The sequence below is a fragment of the Bombina bombina genome, chromosome 1 (genome assembly GCF_027579735.1).
Source record: "Bombina bombina isolate aBomBom1 chromosome 1, aBomBom1.pri, whole genome shotgun sequence".
NCBI lineage: Eukaryota > Metazoa > Chordata > Amphibia > Anura > Bombinatoridae > Bombina > Bombina bombina.
This window is the reverse complement of record NC_069499.1, coordinates 776,437,335-776,461,098: the sequence shown is the minus strand read 5'-3', so window position 1 is coordinate 776,461,098 and position 23,764 is coordinate 776,437,335. Positions and strand designations below refer to the sequence as shown.

The following is a 23,764-nucleotide window of genomic DNA, read 5'->3' as shown; positions in this document are numbered from 1 at the left end:
GTATTTGATAACCAAGCTTTTTTTTCCAGTCATACTAGCTCCATGGGGATTAATCTGATGATCTAGCTATCTGAAGAGGAATTCATTGAATCTAAAATACAATGTAGTTTCTAAGTATAAAGGAGAACCTTATATACTTCCTATAGAGTAATGTAATCACACTCATACATAGCAATTTATTTGTAGCAGATGATGGGGAAAAAACTAGTGCATGTAGAAAAGTTAGCAAAATGTAATTTTATCATGTATCACAAGGTTCGATGGAAAAATTGGGGAAAATAATTTATTGCATCAAAAATAACATTATAAACTGGATTAAAGTTTGAGGCCTTGGCCTAGGTTCACTAAAAAGTGGGTCTAGATAAGAGGCAAGATGGGTTTGTCAAGCATGAAAATTACTGACCTCACCAATTTTGCCAATTTTTTCATTAAACTAAAATGAGAGTGAGAAATAAGGCACATCACTCTAAAAATGAAGGATTCAAAAGGAAATCTCTACCCAACTAATATTTTACATGCCAGGACCTGGGCCAAGTATGCACTCAAGCCCCCATTTATAAAGCTGCATATGCAGCTCTGGGGGCCAATCGCTGCAGCCGAAAGTAAAAGAGCAGCGGTCATTAGACCGCAGCTTCCTAACCAGTATGCCAGCTATTAGCTGGTGGATTAAATCACCCCTGGTACATAAGCTGAAACCCCCTACTCTTGCGCCATTGTGCTATAGCGAGCAGGGGGCGCCATTGTACAAGCAATTGTTAAGTATGGGCAGTGCATTTTGCAAGTGAGCAAGTTGATAAATGCCGGCCTCAATCTAAAATTTGCCTTTTGTTTCATATATTTAGGGGTCCATTTATCATTGTGCGGATGACATGATTCGCTATAGCGAACCATGTCCGCCGCACATTGATACATGCCGACAGTATACTCTGTTGGCATTTATCATTGCACCACGCTGTCGGCATTTATCATTAAACTGCTGGTGCAATACAACCCCCTGCAGATTCGAGGCGAATCGGCCGCTAGCAGGGTGTGTCAATCAACCCGATCGTATTTGATTGGGTTGATTTCTGTCCCCCGCCTCAGAGCAGGAGGACAGGTTATGGAGGAGCGGTCTTTAGACCACTGCTTCATAACTTGTGTTTCTGGCGAGCCTGAAAGCTTGCCAGAAATCAAGCTTGATAAATAGACCCCTTAGACTAGCCTTTCTTCTATTAAACAATGTATTTGAATTTTCTTATTATCACAGAAAACATTTATTTGTTTAGCAGTTGCCAACCAACTTTTTTTTTTTTGCTTTGAGACACACCTGGGTATTTTTGCATTTTACTGTGATTTTTTTTCAAGTATTTAAAATCTCAGAGACACCATTAATGGAATACTTGTGTTTAAAAAAAATGTAGATTGTGATCTACCAGTAGATCTCTAAATACGTATTAGTGTGAGTTCTTATTTTGCTTTCAGCCAGAAGAGATAATGTGTATGAGGTTTGGCGGGTGGTATCAGTTAAAAAAAAAAAAAGTAATTTGGCAAAAGCATGATAGTCCCAATGTTTAAATGAAGATCAGTTTTGTGTGCAAGCTCAGATTTGACCCATCATTTACAATGATATAAAATAAAGATACTAACAACTAAAAAACATTTAAAGGGACAGTCAAGTCAAAATTAAACTTTTATGATTCAGATAGAACATGCAATTTTAAACAACTTTCCAATTTACTTTTATTATCAAATTTGCTTTGTTCTTTTGGTATTCTTTGTTGAAAACTAAGTCTAGGTAGGCTCATATGCTAATTTCTAAGCCCTTAAAGGCCGCCTCTTATCTCAGGGCATTTTGACAGTTTTTTGACAGCTAGACAATGCTAGTTCATGTGTGCTATACAGATAAGATTGGTCTCACTCCTGTGGAGTCAGCACTGATTGGTTAAAATGCAAGTCAGTCCAAAGAACTGAAATAAGGGGGCAGTCTGCAAAGGCTTAGCTACAAGGTAATCACAGAGATAAAAAGTATATTAATATTACTGTGTTGGTTAAACAATACCAATTCTGGAGTAGACTATCCCTAAAGGATAAAGGCAGTTCTGCACATGCTGTATCACTAAATATTTTTTTTTTGCAGTGATACACCATGTAAGATTCAGTGAGTAATTTGGAAAAGCTTCATGACTCATTCTAATTCTGTTTAACTAGGTAGAGCTGACACCATTGTTGACAATCAATGACGTAGGAGGAAGTTGCATGTAAAATTAGAGATTCCACTATAAACATAGGTATAATATAAAAGGTAGCATTTATAGGGAACAAATGGGTAGAGGGTGATCATAAAGGTGATCTACAAAACTGCTGGGCTTGTGGGATCACATGCTAAGGGGGGGTTCAACGAGATGACAGAAGAAAGAGAAGAACAGAAGTAAGAAAAGGTTAGCGTATATTGTCTGCATACCTAAACAGGAGAGTCTTTAAAGAGCGCTTGAGACTTTTAAAACTAACTAGGGGAGAGTCTTGTGGAGTGAGGCAGAGAGTTCCATAAAAGAGGGGCCATTCTGGAGAAGTTCTGTAGATGGGAATGTGAGGAGATAACAAGGGAGGAGGAGAACAGAAGATAATGAGCAGAGCAAAGGGGACGCTTACAATGTTTAGTAAATAGGACCCTTTTAATAGTTTGATGTACAAAAGTCTAATTTTGATTTATCTCTTTATCAGGGGTATATATTAACCTCACTGGGCCCCCATTTTAACAGCACATTTTCTGGGTGTTTGCAGTCAGCAGAAGTGGAGCTGACAGCAACATAATACAAAGATGAGCTGCTGCTCTGTGAATGTGAGTCATCCTTACACCTTGTGTAGTTTGTACCATAGGATATGTGCAGCCTTCCTGAAGGAGTATGGTGGCAGGTTTTATTGTACAGCGACACTGTGGTGTCCATCTTGGAAAACCTGCTACCATATTGTAAAGGCAAATCCATACCCTTTCCTTAACCCCTTAACGACCAGCGCCATACCCTGTACGATGCTGGTCGCTATGCCCTTAAGGACCAGTGATGTACCCTGTATGTGTCTGCAGTCCTGGGCTTCTCTCTGCCTCAATCTCACTAAAAATAATGAGATTACGCTATTTCTGCATGCCCCATGAGTGGGGCACTGCAGAAATATATTTGCAGAGTTACCGATGCAGAGAGGGCTACTCTGGACAGCGGTGGTGTCGATCGTTGGTGGGTGGAAAGGTTAAGGAGGGAGGCGGTTGGGCGGCCCATCGCTGTAGGGGGCAGGAGGAGGGTGGGAGCGAGTGGGACCGCTATGCCATGCTACAGGGAATGAAAAAAAATGAGTGCGTCATTGAGGGGGAAGGAGGGAGGAGGGGCATTGAGGGGGATCCTATGTGGGATCAGTTGACGGAAAGGGATCGGGGAGGGGTACTGAGTGAGGGCAGCTACACTACAGAAAATTGGTATTTATTTTTGTTGCCTAATTTGCAACAAACTAGGTATTGACAGACAGCTGCCAGTACCTAAGATGGCAGCAAATAGGTAGAGGAGGGAGGGCTAGAGAGCTGTTTGGGGGGGATCAGGGAGGTTGGAAGGTAAGGGGGGATACTAACCTGTAGAAAATATATATATAAAAAAAAGCCTTTTATTTTAGTACTGGCAGACTTCTCAGTACTTAAGATGGGGGTTACTATTGTTGGGTGGGAGGTTGAAGAGAGCTGTTTGAAAGGGGTTAGGGAGGAATCAGGGGGTGGAATGTGTCAGGTGGGAAGCTGATCTCTACACTAAAGCTAAAATTAACACTACAAGCTACCTAATTAACCCCTCCACTGCTGGGCATAATACAAGTGTGGTGCACAGCGGCATTTAGCGGCCTTCTAATTACCAAAAAGCAATGCCAAAGCCATATATGTCTGCTATTTCTGAACAAAGGGCAACCATTTGTGCCATGATTGCACAAGCTGTTTGTAAATAATTTCAGTGAGAAACCTAAAATTGTGAAAAAGTTAACGATTTTTTTTTTTAAATTTGATTGCATTTGGCGGTAAAATGGTGGCATGAAATATACCAAAATTGGCCTAGATCAATACTTTGAGTTGTCTACTAAAATATATATATATATATATATATATATATATATAGTTTTGATAGGTAAATATAAAAAAGGCTCTATTTTGTTTAAATGTACTGATGGCTAAAAATGCTCTGGTCTTTTGGGGAAGATTTTGTCTGAAATGCCCGGTCCTTAAGGGGTTAAAGGCTGAGCCTGGTTTGCAGGGACACACATAAAGGGACCAGACACAATATAGGTAGAGTAATGCTGATTCCTCTACTTACTGCATGGCCCAAATGGGTTCCGTCTCAATTGAGTTGTGCCCCACATCTTCATACTGAAAAAAATAAATAAAATTAAAAGGACATGAAACACATTTTTATCCTTCATGATTCCGATACAGCATATCATTTTAAACAACTTTTTAATTTACTTCTATTATCTAATTTGCTTAGTTCTGTTGGTATCCTTTGTCAAAAAGCATATCTAGGCAGGCTCAGGAGGTGGGAGCTAGCTGCTGTTGGCTGCACATATATGACTTTTGTCATTGGCTTACCAATGTATTCAGCTAACTCCCAGTAGTACATTGTTGTTCCTTTAACAAAGGATACTAGGAGAATGAAGCAAAATTGATAATATAAGTGAAAGCTGCTTAAAAATGTATGATTTATCTAAATCATTAAAGAAAATGTTTGGGTTTCATATCCCTTTAAGAAGTAAAAAATGCTGTCCTAAAAGTTGATGTTTATCTGACTAAAAAAAAAATCCTTGTTAATGTGTAAATGTTTATATTACAAAATGAATGGCTATAAGAAAAAGAACTTGTGTATAATGACATATAGGGGTCGATTTATCAACCCGTCAATGCATCTGTTTCTGCGCGAGTCTATCCGCCCCTGTCCTCCCTTGAATGATAAATCGAGCCCTTTAAATTACAGGAAAAAGAGACAAAATAAATAATGAAAGTATGTGGCAAAGTTTTTTTTTAACTACACATAATTAAACATTTTATATCACAATCTCATCCTTTTTAATATCCCTTTAATTTGCAAATTTTATTAATTAATTTATATCATCATAACCAACTGAAGAGATATCAGAAACTACACTAACAATAATAATAATAATAATAATAATAATAATAATAATAATATTTTTGGCATTTTCTTATAATAGTTAAAGGGACACTCAATCAAAATTAACCTTTCATTATTCAGATAGAGCATGCAATTTTAAACAACTTTCCAATTTACTTCCATTAACAAAATGTGCACTGTCTTTTTATATTTAAACTTTTTGAGTCACCAGCTACTGAGCATGTGCAAGAATAAGCATGTATGCATTTGTGAATGGTTGATTGCTGTCACATGGTACGTGTATGCATTTGTGATTGGCTGATGGCTGTCACATGGTACAGGGGAAGTGGAAAAAGACATAACTTTTAAAATTGTCATAAAAAAAAAATCTACTACACATTTGAAGTTCAGATTAAGTGCTATTGCATTGTCTTGTTATTTTTCATTTGTTGATCATGCAAATCTACTGTGTTGACTGGTCCTTTAATTTTCAGCTATTCTGAATCTCGTAAAATTGTGTATTTATAATAGCTGCAAAAAGAAAGAGCAATGTAATTAATTACTTTATTAACAAACCTATTCTATTGTGTTTAGAAGTATATCTATTGAAAAAAATTATTATTAAAGGTGTTTGGGGTATAGTTAATGGCACATCCCAATATTGGATGGTCAGAATGATTAATTGTAGAAGAATATGGAGACAATAGTTGTATCCTGAAGGGAGTTCATACTTCACACTATTTTAAACGGGAGTGTAAGCTACTATTTAATTACTGCAGATACTACTGTATATAAACAACTTTAACAAACAACAACAAAGTGCTAAGTGCCTGTTACATACGTAATAGTATAATGCTGCCAAAGGTACAAGATGCCATAGACTGAGTGTTCTCCAAAAATGATGGCATATATAACAAAGTCCAATGATTTCACTCTCTGGGTTTAACACAGCAAACTTTAATGTGAACGTTTTCGGAGCATTCACGCCTTCCTCAGACCGTCTGAGGAAGGAGTGAATGCTCCGAAAAACGTTCACATTAAAGTTTGCTGTGTTAAACCCAGAGAGTGCAATCATTGGACTTTGTTATTTGGAATTTGCTGCACCCTGGTCTTTATTTCATAAGCGAGTGGGAGTGCGCTGTTCATCTTCAATTGATTTATATATATATAACAAAACTTTATTTAATGATAATTTTAGAAATAAACAATGAAAAATTTGTAATATTAGCTCATTTTAGCTTAATATTGTCTAACATTTTAACTGGCTACCCTGTACCCTGTGGTGGTGATTTATTTGTTTTTATTATTATTGACAGGGCCCCCTGATAATACTGTGTGAGTAATAAAGGGACATTAAACTTACTGTGTATTCTACCTGTAAAATGTTTAGTGAAAGGGACATACAAGTGCAAAAAGAAAATGCTCTAATTTGTATTTGAGAATTTTATAATTCCCCTTCAACTTGTATATAATTATATTGTTAAATCCCTACAAAAGACAGTTAAAGTCAGCTCTGCATCATCACCATTTACTCCTGGGAGCTAGCAGAACACACGTAGTGAACCAATGACAAGATGCATATGTACATAGCTACTAAACACCAGTTAGCTGTCAGTAGTTCATTAATGCTCTGTAGTTCACTTTAACTATGTATGTAACCCCTTAAATACAATTATTTGCAAATAATAGTGCAATAATGAAACACTCTAACATTTTCATTTTTAACTATCAAGCTCCGAAAGCAGCTGTAAAGCACCAGCCTATCAGGCTTGCAACACCTAGAATATGGCGGAGTAAAATGGTCCTGATCCGATTGGGATGACTGACAGCCCCTGCTTGCATGCGATTGGCTGCATGATGCTAGCTGGGGCGGCATTGTAAAAACTGCAGCTTGTGCAATGTTAAAGGCTCACAGCAAGGCCAGGCGGACATTAATAAATGGGGCCCGGCCCTATTATGAGTTAAGTGTTCCTTCAGGTAAGAACTGTAGAACTGGTCATTTTGTTATAGATGGTGGTGGGAAGCATTAAAGTATATTGTCTAGTTAAGTTGTGATGGCCAAAATGTTGTGTGGGTCTGTCAGTGTGTGTGTGTTGATAGACAGACAGACAGACAGACAGATAGATAGATAGATAGATAGATAGATAGATAGATAGATAGATAGATAGATAGATAGACAGGCAGACGGGTATTTAATGTTTATGCACCCACTGCATTGTATGTTAACATATTAAAATAATAAATATATAAGTGAGTCAAAACAATAACACTATGTAAGATACAAGGGCTATCTTTTAAATTGAATAATAAAATATTTGAGTATTTACATTAAATGCTATTTTTGTGCTTCTGTTTATCAACCTCTTTGTTCTTTGCACACATATCATGTCAATAAAATGAAAAATGATATAGATTTAGCAGGATAGTGGTCTCAGCGTAGCACATCTCATATTATTATTCCAGTATCATCTGTTACAAAGTAAGACCAATTCCCACATCTAATTACAAACAGGATTTCAGAGTCATTAAACAAAATACATTTCCATTAGTGCTGCTGTAAGAAGATAGGAGAAAATGAAGATTAGTTCATTCTCCACCTCTGTTTTTCCTTGTTTGAAGATGAAGACTTTTCTGTGTTTTTCATACTTGTGGTCCATAAAATCGCTAAACCATATACAAGACAGGCAAATCCTAAGTTTACATACAGTGGATCTTCATCACACCTCTACAACGTGTTCAATAATATGCATGCAGGCAAAATAGTGCTCTTTATATACTCATAAATAATTTTAAATTAAATAAAAAAAAGATTTAATTTTTAAAACTTTTTTTTTTCTTGCCAGATATTTGTGCTGTATACATTTTGTCTGCTTGGCCCTGACTACTGGTAGAGTGTAGGGGTTTTAAGCAACACATGTTCTTTGCTAGTAATAATATACATGAAACTGTTACAAACTTTTTATTCAAAAATAGAACCAAATGTGATTAACATATTTATTGTCTTTTTTTCCATGTGCCTTTAATCCAATTCACTCCTATGTGTACTGAGGAAAGTGAGTGCAGGTTCCCAGCTATTTTAACCTCTGTCATCCAGTCATGCATGTTTGTGCATTTAATTTCATGTCAAATTCTATTCCTGTAACAGAGTAACTTCCTGTACTGCTATTTTATACCTCTAGAGTGTGCAAACTTTCTGTTACGTTCAATAATTTCCTGGTCAGTTATGAATTACACATGCTGCCAGGTGGCCAGGGAGAAATATGTATTGCTTATCTGGACAGCACTATTCATTTGCCTCCTTGCACACCATGTACTATGTGTAACTCATAAATGCCCAGGAAAACATGGCTGAAGTGGCAACCCACTCTGAATATATGTTAAACAGTTTTTCAAGTTGTTTTACCAAATTATAAAATGAAAAAAACACCCTATCATTCTTTTTTGAATGTTCATGCTATTTTTGTCCAAACCATGTTTGCTAAGTGCTTATATTAATATGATATATATATATATATACTGCTACAGAAAAGGAAGACACAATCAAACTTTCATGGCTTAGATACAACATTCAATTTAATTTTCTTCTATGATCAAATTTGCTTTGTTCTCTGTTCTCTTGATTTCCTCTCTTGAAATACATACCTGGATAGGTTCAGGAGCTGCAATTTGCTACTGGGAGCTAGCTGTGATTAGTGGCTAAGCACATATGCCTCTTGTCATTGCCTCACCTAACATGTTCAGCTAGTTTCCAGCAGTGAATTGCTGCTCTTGAGCTGAATTTTACTAGCAGTGTAACCAGTGGCAACAATCCTGGCCTTGCAGACCCCATAATGCGGAGGGGGGCGGTTACACAGGTAAGAGGGGCCAGCTGCCTAGCCTGGTCAGAGTCAGATTGACCTATTGGAATACCAGGAGATTGCCTCGGGGCCACACCACCAGCTAGGACCAGTGGCAGTCTAAGAGAGGGAGGGCGCAAAGTGACCTGTGTGCATAGTGTGTCTTGCAAGAGTGCTCCGCTGAAGGCCAGCAGCTGCTGCCTGGATGGGGAAAGGGAGGCCTAGCAAAGCTGCTCCACAGCAGCAGACAGCCATTCAGCAAAGGGTAAGGACCACAGGGGGTCCTTACACTTAGGTGAAAGGGGGCCCCATAAGTCTAGCTCACTGGGGGCCTAGAAATCTTTTTTTCAGCCCCTGAGTTTAACCTTTTTGTAGGGGATAAACTGATATTTATATGCAAGCATTAACACAATAATATAATGTCCCAACACACATAGGCCATTTAGTTTATGCTTCATTAGTTTATACAAAATAAATCACAAAATGTAAATTTCAGCAAGCTGCAATTAATCACTTTATAATGTATATAAATTATGCAGTTCATGCAAAAACGTTTTTACAAATTAACAAACACTATAGTCCTCTAACTTCAAATTACAGAAATATATTGTTAAAAATCATCATCGCTGGATATGAAGCTACAGCAACAAGGAAAACCAAAATCCCTGCTCTATTTTAGGAATTGAGATATATATAGTAAAGGGAGACTGTTCTTGTGCATGAACATAAATCTGAGTTCTGGCTATAAATGGGTTAATGCTAGCTAAACAACACAGGGAATGTGATGCTCCCAAAAGGAAGGGGACTCGCCATAGCAGCTTAGAGTTGTGCCAGCAGCTGTATGTGGAGTCGGCTGTCATCCAGTACAGATGCAGAAATGTTATCTAATCAGCTTCCATTACATTATGAACTGTGCTATGTGCCAATCGCATATTTGTATAAGTAGCACGATAAGGCATAATCCTAAAAAAGCACAAAGGGAGAGCATTGCTATGATGTACACATTACATACACACATAATACGTATATTCTTAAGAACTTTTTACAAGGAACACAGAACAAGGGAAGTTAAAGGGACAGTCAACACCAGAATTTTTGTTGTTTTAAAAGATAGATAATCCCTTAATTACCAATTCCCCAGTTTTGTATAACCAACACAGTTCTAATTATACACGTTTTACCTCTGTAATTACCTTGTATCTAAGCCTCAGCAGACTGTCCCCTTATTTCAGTTGTTTTGACAGACTTGAAGTTAAGCCAATCAGAGCTGTCTCAATGTTATCTATATGAAACACGTGAACTAATGCCCTCTAGTGGTGAAAAATTATCAAAATGCATTAGAGGCGGCCTTCAAGGTCTAAGAAATTAGCATATGAACCTCAGCTTTCAACTAAGAATATCAAGAGAACAAAGCAAAATAGGTGATAAAAGTAAATTGAAAAGTTGTTTAAAATTGCATGCCCTATTTGAAACATGAAAGTTTTATTTGGACTTGACTGTCCCTTTAAAATGCAACTGAAAAGTGCAAACTCTGTAATCTAGGTTTTTTTTTTCTCAAAATACTGCAATGATAACTAGTTAAGGTAATTTGCCGCATGATTTAGAAGACCTAGATTACAGAATTTGCTTTTTGGCCTCTCTTGGGAGTATGGGACAAGCACACATTTTAGACAAATGAAAAGGTATTTGATGTCTCCTTAAATGTATATTAAACAGTGTTCCTTTGGTAAAAGCAAATATGTTAAAACAAAGTAACCATAAAAAGAAACAGATTGTGTAAAAAAAAGCAACCCAGCAAACTTCTTACTTGTTTCTCCAAAATTGGTGTGTCCGGTCCACGGCGTCATCCTTACTTGTGGGAATATCTCTTCCCCAACAGGAAATGGCAAAGAGTCCCAGCAAAGCTGGCCATATAGTCCCTCCTAGGCTCCGCCCACCCCTGTCATTCTCTTTGCCGTTGCACAGGCAACATCTCCACGGAGATGGTTAAGAGTTTTTTTGGTGTTTAAATGTAGTTTTTATTCTTCTATCAAGTGTTTGTTATTTTAAAATAGTGCTGGTATGTACTATTTACTCTGAAACAGAAAAGGATGAAGATTTCTGTTTGTGAGAGGAAGATGATTTTAGCAGACAGTAACTAAAATCGATTGCTGTTTCCACATAGGACTGTTGAGATGAAGTAACTTCAGTTGGGGGAAACAGTTAGCAGACTTTTCTGCTTAAGGTATGACTAGCCATATTTCTAACAAGACGATGTAATGCTGGAAGGCTGTCATTTCCCCTCATGGGGACCGGTAAGCCATTTTCTTAGTCAAACAAACAGAATAAAGGGCTTAATATGGGCTAAAAAACTGGTAGACATTTTTATGGGCTAAATCGATTGCTTTATTTGGGCATTTTATTCATATTTATGCTGACAATTTGCATTTATAAACTTGGGGAACGTTTATTAAACGGCAGGCACTATGTTAGACACCTTTTCCAGTCAGGGGGCCTTCCTAGTTGTAGACTGAGCCTCATTTTCGCGCCATTACTGCGCAGTTGTTTTTTGAGAGCAGGGCATGCAGATGCATGTGTGAGGGTCTGAAATTTGCTGTAAAAGCTTCTAGAAGGCGTCAATTGGTATCGTATTCCCCTCTGGGCTTGGTTGGGTCTCAGCAAAGGCTATAGCTGGGACTGTATAGGGGTTAAATTTGTAAACGGCTCCGGTTCCGTTATTTTAAGGGTTAAAGCTCTGAAATTTGGTGTGCAATACTCTTAATGCTTTAAGACACTGTGGTGAAAGTAATTTTTGAACAATTCCTTCATACTTTTTCACATATTCAGTAATAAAGTGTTTTCTGTTTAAAATTTAAAGAGACAGTAACGGTTTTGTTTTAAAACGTTTTTTGTGCTTTGTTGACAAGTTTAAGCCTGTTTAACATGTCTGTGCCTTCGGATAAGCTATGTTCTATATGTATGAAAGCCAATGTGTCTCCCCATTTAAATTTATGTGATAATAGCCATAGCGTCCAAACAAAGTAAGGACAGTACTGCCACAGATAATGAAATTGCCCAAGATGATTCCTCAGATGAGGGGAGTAAACATGATACTACATCATCTCCTACTGTGTCTACACCAGTTTTGCCCACACAGGAGGCCCCTAGTACATCTAGTGCGCCAATGCTTATTACCATGCAACAATTAACGGCTGTAATGGATAACTCCATAGCAAATATTTTATCCAAAATGCCTACTTATCAGAGAAAGCGCGATTGCTCTGTTTTAAACACTGAAGAGCAGGAGGGCGCTGATGATAATTGTTCTGTCATACCCTCACACCAATCTGAAGGGGCCATGATGGAGGTTTTGTCAGATGGGGAAATTTCAGATTCAGGAAAAATTTCTCAACAAGCTGAACCTGATGTTGTGACATTTAAATTTAAATTAGAACATCTCCGCGCTCTGCTTAAGGAGGTGTTATCTACTCTGGATGATTGTGACAACTTGGTCATTCCAGAGAAATTATGCAAGATGGACAAGTTCCTAGAGGTTCCGGTGCACCCCGACGCTTTTCCTATACCCAAGCGGGTGGCGGACATAGTAAATAAGGAGTGGGAAAAGCCCGGCATACCTTTTGTTCCCCCCCCCCTATATTTAAGAAATTATTTCCTATGGTCGACCCCAGAAAGGACTTATGGCAGACAGTCCCTAAGGTCGAGGGGGCAGTTTCTACTCTAAACAAACGCACTACTATTCCTATCGAAGATAGTTGTGCTTTCAAAGATCCTATGGATAAAAAAATTCAGGGTTTGCTATCGTGGCGCGCAGAGCGCTTTGGCTAAAGTCTTGGTCAGCGGATGTGTCATCCAAGACAAAATTGCTTAACATCCCTTTCAAAGGTAAAACTCTATTTGGACCAGAATTGAAAGAGATTATTTCAGACATCACTGGGGGAAAGGGCCACGCCCTTCCACAAGATAGGCCTTTCAAGGCCAAAAATAAGTCTAATTTTCGTTCCTTTCGCAATTTCAGGAACGGACCGGCCTCTAATTCTGCATCCTCTAAGCAAGAGGGTAATGCCTCACAACCCAAACCAGCCTGGAAACCGATGCAAGGCTGGAACAAGGGTAAGCAGGCCAAGAAGCCTGCCGCTGCTAACAAAACAGCATGAAGGAGTAGCCCCCGATCCGGGACCGGATCTAGTGGGGGGCAGACTCTCTCTCTTTGCTCAGGCTTGGGCAAGAGATGTTCAGGATCCCTGGGCGCTAGAAATAGTTTCTCAGGGTTATCTCCTGGAATTCAGGGAACTACCCCCAAGGGGAAGGTTCCACATGTCTCACTTATCCTCAAACCAAATAAAGAGACAGGCGTTCTTACATTGTGTAGAAGACCTGTTAAAGATGGGAGTGATACACCCAGTTCCAATAAAGGAACAAGGAATGGGGTTTTATTCCAATCTGTTCGTAGTTCCCAAAAAAGAGGGAACTTTCAGACCAATTTTGGATTTGAAGATCCTAAACAAATTTCTCAGGGTACCATCGTTCAAGATGGAAACCATTCAAACGATTCTACCCACTATCCAGGAAAGTCAATTTATGACTACCGTGGATCTAAAGGATGCGTACCTACATATTCCTATCCACAAAGAACATCATCAGTTCCTAAGGTTCGCTTTTCTGGACAAGCATTACCAGTTTGTGGCCCTCCCATTCGGGTTAGCCACTGCTCCAAGGATTTTCACAAAGGTACTAGGGTCCCTTCTAGCGGTTCTAAGACCGAGGGGCATTGCAGTAGTACCTTACTTGGACGACATTCTAATACAAGCGTCGTCCCTGTCAAAAGCAAAGGCTCATACAGACATCGTTCTGGCCTTTCTCAGATCACACGGATGGAAGGTGAACATAGAAAAAAGTTCTCTGTCTCCGTCGACAAGAGTTCCCTTCTTGGGAACAATAATAGATTCCTTAGAAATGAGGATTTTTCTGACAGAGGTCAGAAAGTCAAAAATTCTAAGCACTTGTCAAGTTCTTCATTCTGTTCCTCGTCCTTCCATAGCGTAGTGCATGGAAGTAGTAGGGTTGATGGTTGCAGCAATGGACATAGTTCCTTTTGCACGAATTCATCTAAGACCATTACAACTGTGCATGCTCAAACAGTGGAATGGGGACTATACAGACTTGTCTCCAATGATTCAAGTAGATCAGAAGACCAGAGATTCACTCCGTTGGTGGCTGACCCTGGACCATCTGTCCCAGGGAATGAGCTTCCGCAGACCAGAGTGGGTCATTGTCACAACCGACGCCAGTCTAGTGGGCTGGGGCGCGGTCTGGGAATCCCTGAAAGCTCAGGGTCTATGGTCTCGGGAAGAGTCTCTTCTCCCGATAAACATTCTGGAACTGAGAGCAATATTCAATGCTCTCAGGGCTTGGCCTCAACTAGCAAAGGCCAGATTCATAAGGTTCCAATCGGACAACATGACGACCGTTGCGTATATCAATCATCAGGGGGGAACAAGGAGTTCCCTGGCGATGAAAGAAGTGACCAAAATAATTCAATGGGCGGAGGATCACTCCTGCCACCTGTCTGCGATCCACATCCCAGGTGTGGAAAACTGGGAGGCGGATTTTCTGAGTCCTCAGACATTCCATCCGGGGGAGTGGGAACTCCATCCGGAGATCTTTGCCCAAATAACTCAATTATGGGGCATTCCAGACATGGATCTGATGGCGTCTCGTCAGAACTTCAAGGTTCCTTGCTACGGGTCCAGATCCAGGGATCCCAAGGCGACTCTAGTAGATGCACTAGTAGCACCTTGGACCTTCAACCTAGCTTATGTATTTCCACCATTTCCTCTCATTCCCAGGCTGGTAGCCAGGATCAATCAGGAGAGGGCCTTGGTGATCTTGATAGCTCCTGCGTGGCCACGCAGGACTTGGTATGCAGACCTGGTGAATATGTCATCGGTTCCACCATGGAAGCTACCTTTGAGACAGGACCTTCTTGTTCAGGGTCCATTCGAACATCCAAATCTGGTCTCCCTCCAGCTGACGGCTTGGAGATTGAACGCTTGATTCTATCGAAGCGTGGGTTTTCAGATTCTGTGAAAGATACTCTGGTTCAGGCCAGAAAACCGGTAACTAGAAAGATTTACCATAAAATATGGAAAATATATATCTGTTGGTGTGAATCCAAAGGATTCCCATGGAATAAGATAAAAATTCCTAAGATTCTCTCCTTTCTACAAGAAGGTTTGGAGAAAGGATTATCTGCAAGTTCTCTAAAGGGACAGATCTCTGCTTTATCTGTCTTACTACACAAAAGACTGGCAGCTGTGCCAGATATTCAAGCATTTGTTCAGGCCATGGTTAGGATCAAGCCTGTTTACAGACCTTTGACTCCTCCCTGGAGTCTAAATCTAGTTCTTTCAGTTCTTCAAGGGGTTCCGTTTGAACCTTTACATTCCATAGATATTAAGTTACTATCTTGGAAAGTTTTGTTTTTGGTTGCAATTTCTTCTGCTAGAAGAGTTTCAGAGTTATCTGCTCTGCAGTGTTCTCCGCCCTATCTGGTGTTCCATGCAGATAAGGTGGTTCTGCGTACTAAGCCTGGTTTTCTTCCTAAGGTTGTTTCTAACAAAAATATTAACCAGGAGATAGTTGTACCTTCTTTATGTCCGAATCCAGTTTCAAAGAAGGAACGTTTGTTACACAATTTGGACGTAGTCCGTGCTCTAAAATTCTATTTAGAGGCTACAAAAGATTTCAGACAAACATCTTCCTTGTTTGTTGTTTATTCTGGTAAAAGGAGAGGTCAAAAAGCGACTTCTACCTCTCTTTCCTTTTGGCTTAAAAGCATCATCCGATTGGCTTATGAGACTGCCGGACGGCAGCCTCCTGAAAGAATCACAGCTCACTCCACTAGGGCTGTGGCTTCCACATGGGCCTTCAAGAACGAGGCTTCTGTTGACCAGATATGTAAGGCAGCGACTTGGTCTTCACTGCACACTTTTGCCAAATTTTACAAATTTGATACTTTTGCTTCTTCGGAGGCTATTTTTGGGAGAAAGGTTTTGCAAACTGTGGTGCCTTCCGTTTAGGTAACCTGATTTGCTCCCTCCCGTCATCCGTGTCCTAAAGCTTTGGTATTGGTTCCCACAAGTAAGGATGACGCTGTGGACCGGACACACCAATGTTGGAGAAAACAGAATTTATGCTTACCTGAAAAAATTACTTTCTCCAACGGTGTGTCCGGTCCACGGCCCGCCCTGGTTTTTTAATCAGGTCTGATGAATTATTTTCTCTAACTACAGTCACCACGGTACCATATGGTTTCTCCTATATATATTTCCTCCTGTCCGTCGGTCTGGGGTGGGCGGAGCCTAGGAGGGACTATATGGCCAGCTTTGCTGGGACTCTTTGCCATTTCCTGTTGGGGAAGAGATATTCCCACAAGTAAGGATGACGCCGTGGACCGGACACACCGTTGGAGAAAGTAATTTATCAGTTAAGCATAAATTCTGTTTTTCTTGCAAACTGGGCACTTAGAATTTCTCAGTGTAGCCCTATCCCCAATGTGATATGGTAGCTAACATCTTGGCAACTTAGGTTACATTCTGACTGATCTAATCGTGAGCAAAACTGTTATCTAGTTTATTTGCTTTATAGAAAACCAGCTCATGTTACTCTAGAAGTTTTATGACATCATGCTAGATAAAGCTTCATGTAGAGACAACAGCCTCCTTGTAGGGCTGTGACAGGAAGTAAAGGACACTTCACAAATCTAGTGTAAGAAAATAAATTAAAGGTAAAATCCATTTAAATAGATGAATCATACATATTGCCACGCTGCTTATTGCTTTTTTATTACAACAATAAAACAGACTGTTTTATATCCCTTTATTGAAATGAGTGTCACAATTTTCTACTATCTAGGTAACTTTAAACAAGGTATTACTCTTTTCTGCTCATGCCTTTTTTGAATGCAACTATAGCAATTTTTTTCTTTCATTTCGTCTACTACCCTTGGATTCGACAATATGTATCAAAGCCCATTGGCAGCGAAAAGTTTTAAGGCAGCCATTTTACCATTAGAGTTTAAAGGGACATAATTGTCAAAGACAAAGAATGCAATTAAAAAAATAAATTAAAAAATTCCGGTTTATTCCATTATCAAATTTAAAGATATGCTAAGGAGTATGCACATGCTTTTAGATCTATAAGTCAGCAGTGTTTTTAACACTGCATCAATCTATCTATCTATCTATCTATCTATCTATACATCTATCTATCTATCCACTTATCTATCTAAATAATATTATTACATTGTAGCAAATATTGCTGTCACGAGCATGATCCTGAGACTCACAAACAACAGATAATCTTAACAAAGAGAATTAAAGGGACACTGAACCCAATTTTTTTCTTTCGGGATTCAGGTAGAGCATGCAATTTTAAGCAAATTTCTAATATATTCCTATTATCAAATTTTCTTCATTCTCTTGGAATCTTTATTTGAAATGCAAGAATGTAAGTTTAGATGCCGGCCCATTTTTGGTGAACAACCTGGGTTGTCCTTGCTGATCGGTGGATAAAGTCATCCACCAATGAAAGAGTGCTGTCCAGAGTTCTGAATAAAAAAAAGCTTAGATGCCTTCTTTTTCAAATAAAGATATCAAGAGAACGAAGAAAAATTGATAATAGGAGTAAATTAGAAAGTTGCTTAAAATTGCATGCTCTATCTGAATCACAATAGAAAAAAAATTGGTGTTCAGTGTCCCTTTAAGTAAAGTTGATAATGGAAATAAAATGGATTTTTTAAAATGTATGCTCTAATTTTGACTTTTGAAAGTACAACATATTATATTATTGATACATTACTTAGCTATTTATTCTCTAATGTCCCTTCTGTTGGCAGAAATAACTTTAATATCTTTTTGCTCCATCTATTCTTTATTTCCGCTTTTGACATTCTGCAATGCTTATCTGTCTAAAGATCTAAACTTCACCAGACGTGGTTTTTCTCGCTGATCCTCTGGTGAAATTATTGTAAAAAAGGGGCAGTCCCTGCAAGTGGCAAGATGTCTCCTATTGAAAGTAAAGTAACTTACTGGAAAGGGACACTTTACACCGTAGAGTGAAGTTAGCAGTGAGCAGGGGCGCACTTTATAAATGAAATCCTGCAGCCAATATAAATCACATAACACTGCTTTCTGCATATAGCATCTTACAGTTATACACATATTAACACATAAATATGTATATAAGCATTCACATACAGTATATATTTATACTGAACACACACTTCCCATAGACCGCAATGTAAAGGTACTTTTCAGTACCGTTTTTTTTCTAACACTCCACTCCCGCCAACTTTACCCCCAAAATACTGCCTAGTGCAGTTATTTTATTAAAACATAAAAATGGTACAATTTTTTTTTTTTAAATAAAATTCACTACAATGTATTTTGTGGGCATTTGGGGCATATTTATAAAATGACAGCTACACGTGTAATCTAGCCCTTAGTGCGTTGAATGAAAGCAGTCTTCTCCTTTTCAATTGCATATTAAATGAAAGCTGAGTTTATTATTTTTTTAGTTTTCTGCTTCATTTATTAAAAGCTATAATTTGCTATTTTGTATTTGGAATACAATAAATGTTCCTGTTTTTACCAGTTGTTGTTGATGTTTGCATGTTGTAATTTATGTATTTTATCTCAGATGCATGACCCTGATAAGGTAGGCTTTTAATCTATTAGACCCCCATACAAAATGCATAAAAGTCTACACTTACCTCGGAAAAAAATAGCCAAACTGCAGTCATGGATTAACCCATTAGCATCTAAAAAACATGAAATATAACCATAGACATTGTACATTTTTATACATTTCTACAGCATGCACACAAGTAGTCATCAAATTAATGTTTTGAATATTAAAGGGATATCAAAATCTAATTTTTTTTTCATTTCCTTCAGATAGAGTATGTGATTTTAAACAACTTTCTAATTTACTTCTATTATCAAATTTTCTTCATTTTTTGGTATCTTTTGTTGAAAGGCAGGGATATATGCTTAGGAGCCGACTCATTTCTGGAACACTATATGTCAGAAGTTTTGCATTTGCAAGAGCACTAGACGGCAGCACTATTTTCCTGTCATATAATGCTTGAGACACTTACCTAGGTATTGCTTCACCACAGAATATCATGGGAACTAAACAAATTTGATAATCAAAGTAAACTGGAAACATTTTTTAAAATGATAAGTTCTGCCTGAATCACAAAAGGAATTTTTTGGGTTTCAAATCCCTTTTAAATGGACATTATACACTCATGTATATGAAAGAGAAGAAGTTAAACATACTTAAAATATTTTTGGGGTAAAAGGGGTTAAGGAAAAGCTGTTTAAGGTGAAACTATCAGGAAGTGTATAATTATGTAAAAATCCCTGGGACTCTACTACTTACTGACTGACAGGAACAAACCCCACATAAAAAAAAAAAAAAAGACCAATAACATTATTTTTTTCAAAATAAATAAATAAATCTCTGTAATATATTTTGAAACATTTTTGTTTTTCATAGAACACAGATAATATTTGAGTATCATGTCCCTTTAATATACAACTCTGCCTATATATTATACAGTTATATAAAAGTAGCACAGGTTAGCCTATTTCATATCAATGTATTACTGGCAACAAACTTAAACAGTATTTACAATGTTTCAAACATTTGTTGACCCTAGTTGCTACAACATTTTGTCTTTTTATTCGTGTTATTGTCTTGTAAAAAAAAGTGCTAATTATAAAATAAAAGGGCCCTGTACATCTAAAAAAGTATTATGGTTCAGATAATAAGAGACTTTACGGTGAAAGGAATATTCTAGTCAAAATGTAACTTCCATGATTCAGATAGGGTGTGCAATTTTAAACAACTTTCCAATTTACTTTTATTGTCAAATTTGCTTTGTTCTGTTGGTATTCTTTGTTGAAAGCTAAACCTTAGTAGGCTCATATGCTATTTTCTAAGCCCTTGAAGGTCGCCTCTTATCTCAGTGCATTTTTACAGTTTTTCACAGCTAGATAGTGCTAGTTAATGTGTGCCATATAGATAACATTGTGTTCACTCCCGTGGTGTTATTTATGAGTCAGCACTGATTGGCTAAAATGCAAGTCTGTCGAAAGAACTGAAATAAGGGGGCAGTCTGCAGATACAAGGTAATCTCTATTGAGTCAGTAAAAATGGAGCTGTAAGATACCAAAGTTGTTGACAGCTAAAAGAAGTTAACGGTTCCATTTAAGTACCAGGTTTCCACTGAAATATTTTGCACAATCCGTTCAGTAGATCTTTTTGTGTATGTGTAAGTTAACGTGTTAACTCTTCAATCCGGATTTCTAAAAAATTATGCCTTAACAAGTTTGTTTCTTTGGTAACCTGACCTTAAGTCTATAAAAATTAATGTTAGCACTTGCGCTCCTTGCCTGTGATCGACTAGAGAAGGAAAGACAGGGTAGTTAGTTGCAGTGTTAGGATTTTCGTGTCTTTGAACTAGGTAGAGTGATTTGGTAACCTAAAGAATTTATTTTAAATTAAGGTCAGCCATTTTGTTTTGGGGGGGGTAATTTATTTTTTATATAATATTTAGTGCAACCCCAGGCATAGGCCTAGTTGCAGTTATGTGCGTGACTATATTTTTAAACATAAGTACATATTGAAATATTATTTCAATTTTCCTCTTCTGTTACTTTCTATGGAACACGTAACTTTATTCAGCAGCTGGACCCCCTGTCGCCGTTAATGGTGAAAAATGTGTCTTTGGTAAGCATAATGCTTTACGACAGCATGCTCTCGCAAAACCAATTGCAACTCAACGGAAACAAGCCCTTGGTGTCTTATAATGGCGATGTCCATTGAAATGTTTTCATATGCTGACTTGCAAATTTAAAGGGACACTGAACCCAATTTTTTTCTTTCGTGATTCAGATAGAGCATGGAATTTTAAGCAACTTTCTAATTTACTCCTATTATCACATTTTCTTCATTCTCTTGGTATGTTTATTTGAAAAGCAAGAATGTAAGTTTAGATGGTTCTGAACCACAAATTTGCTGGCTCCTTGGCTTAGATGCCTTCTTTTTCAAATAAAGATAGCAAGAGAACAAAGAAAAAATGATAATAGCAGTAAATTAGAAAGTTGCTTAAAATTGCATGCTCTATCTGAATCATGAAAGAAAAAATTTGGGTTCAGTGTCCCTTTAAGCTAAATAAAACAAGCTCTTTCCATGTTGACAATGAACTAATACAGGTGTTAATTGTTATTAAAACACGTTGGACAGGGATAGGAAATTAAATTCAATTAATTCAATCAAATTCATATGGAGATTAAATTGATTTAGAAGCTGGTTTAACCAACATTGATATGTGCCAGAGAAAATACTATATGGATATTCAGAATTAAACAAATACATGTTGGCAGGCAAGTCAGTTTAAAGAGATATAATTGTCAAAATTACACTTTCATCATTCAGATTGAGCATGCCATTTTAAGAAACTTCTAATTTCACTTCTATTATCAATATTACTTTGTTCTCTTAGTATTCTTTGCGGAAAAGCATATCAATATATCTTCAGGAGAAGCTACATGGTGATTGGTAGACACATACATGTTCCGCTAGCTAGCTAAAAAAATTGTATATAAATTACACAGGAAAAAATCATATTAAAGGGACAGTCAAGTCCAAAAAAATCTTTCATGATTTAAATAGGGAATGTAATTTTAAACAACTTCCCAATTTACTTTTATCACCAATTTTGCTTTGTTCTCTTGGTATTCTTAGTTGAAAGATAAACCTAGGAGGTTCATATGCAAATTTCTTAGACCTTGAAGACTGCCTCTAATCTGAATGCATTTGACCACTAGAGGGCATTAGTTCATGTGTTTCATATAGATAACATTGAGCTCATGCACATAAAGTGACCTACGAGTGAACACTGATTGGCTAAAATGCAAGTCTGTCAAAGGAACTGAAATAAGGGGGCAGTCAGCAGAAGCTTAGATACAGGGTAATTATAGAGGTAAAACGTGTATTATTATAACTGTGTTGGTTATGCAAAACTGGGGAATGGGTAATAAAGGGATTATCTTTCTTTTTAAACAACAAAAATTCTGGTGTTGACTGTCCCTTTAAGGGCATAATTTATCAAGTCCTACTCCCCCCCCCCCCCCCTTTTGACTGCAAGTTTGCACAAGCTGCTTTTCTGCCCTGTTCTCCACCTCTTAGATTCACAGCTCCTGCCCGTGCATGATTGGCTGTGAGCTGACAGGGGGCAGGGTTGCCCGCGAGCGCACAGAAGCGCTTGTGTGAAATGATAAATGCGGGCAGTTGATTGCTGCCCGCCAGAGGAGAAGTAATGTGAATAAGTATTCCCTGTGCCCCCGAGGATGATAAATGGAGTCCTAAATATGCAAATCATGAATCGTAATTTAAGTATACTGAGTGTGCAAAAACAAATAAAAATAAGTACAAAATAAAAAGCGTAATTATTATTAGAAGGGGCTGAACATGGGCTTTCCATGTGCGTATATGAAATTTTCTCTCAAATCCCAGTGTAATTCTGTAAACATTTCCACCCTACAGATCTCACAGTTTTTTTCTCAAATACTCAAAACACTAATTAAATTTGCGGTGTAATATTAATCTTTAAACAATAGCAGGGTTCTCCGTGTGTACTTTGTCCTCCATTACAAACTTTTACAAAGGAGAGAGTTCTTATCATTTCTATGGGAGACATCTCACCACTCGCAGGGACAGACCCTTTTTAAATAGAATTCCATGAGGGCTGCCCCTGTGAGTGTCAGACTGGAAAACCACATCTACACTGGCAATTTTTTAGAATTGGCCCTTAGTCATGCTAGGCTAACAATATATGTGTCATTATTAATACGATAAAATAAAAATGGATTATGGGCCCGATTCGATATGCAGTGTCGCCCGCAAAAGCCGGCGACGCTGAATTTTGCGCGAGTTTGGTATCCTATATACGGCGTAACCTAGAAGTTACGCTCGTATATTTCTGCCTTCGCCCATAGTTTTTTGGGCCATAGGCAGGTATACCAAACCCGCGCAGTTTGGTATCCAATAAACAGCGTAAGGACTTACGTGGCGAAAATGGAGAAATCTTACTCCATTTTCACCTCGCCACAAAATGCAGCCGTAGTAAGCCTTACGCTGTCTATTGGAGCCCCGTAACTCCCTAAACTACCTGCTAAATAAAACCTAACACCTAACGCATGCGCAATGTCTATCTACCTGTCAACCGCGATCTGCTAAATAAAACCTAACACCTAACGCATGCGCAATGTCTATCTACCTGTCAACCACGATCCCCTGCCGCAATCCCTAATAAAGTATTTAACCCCTAAACCACCGCTCCCGGACCCCGCCGCCACCTACATTAAATGTATAACCCCCTAATGTGAGCCCCTACACCGCCGCCATCTACATTACCTACCCCCTAATGTGAGCCCCTTACACCGCCACCAGCTATATTAAAATTATTAACCCCTAATTTAAACCCCCTACCCCACCGCCAGCTATATTAAAATTATTAACCCCTAATCTAATCCCCCTACCCCCGCCGCCAGCTATATTAAAATTATTAACCCCTAATTTAATCCCCCTATACCGCCAACAGCTATATTAAATACATTAACCCCTAATCTAATCCCCCTATACCGCCGCCAGCTATATTAAATACATTAACCCCTAATCTAATCCCCCTACACCGCCGCCAGCTATATTAACTATATTAACCCTAATTATATTAGGGTTAATATA

General features: G+C 38.2%; 1 protein-coding gene across 2 annotated transcripts in view; it reads right to left on the bottom strand.

Moving 5' to 3' along the window:
• Positions 1-23,764, bottom strand: part of DACH2 (dachshund family transcription factor 2) — an 862,115-nt gene that overhangs the window by 265,315 nt on the left and 573,036 nt on the right. Inside the window, exon 4 of one of the 2 annotated variants that reach the window (XM_053699352.1) lies at positions 18,720-18,767. The exons of the other annotated variant lie outside the window; for it this stretch is intronic. Within the exon in view, the coding sequence (XP_053555327.1) occupies positions 18,720-18,767 (48 nt within the window). The remainder of the gene's footprint in view (positions 1-18,719; positions 18,768-23,764) is intronic. 2 annotated transcript variants of the gene reach the window in all.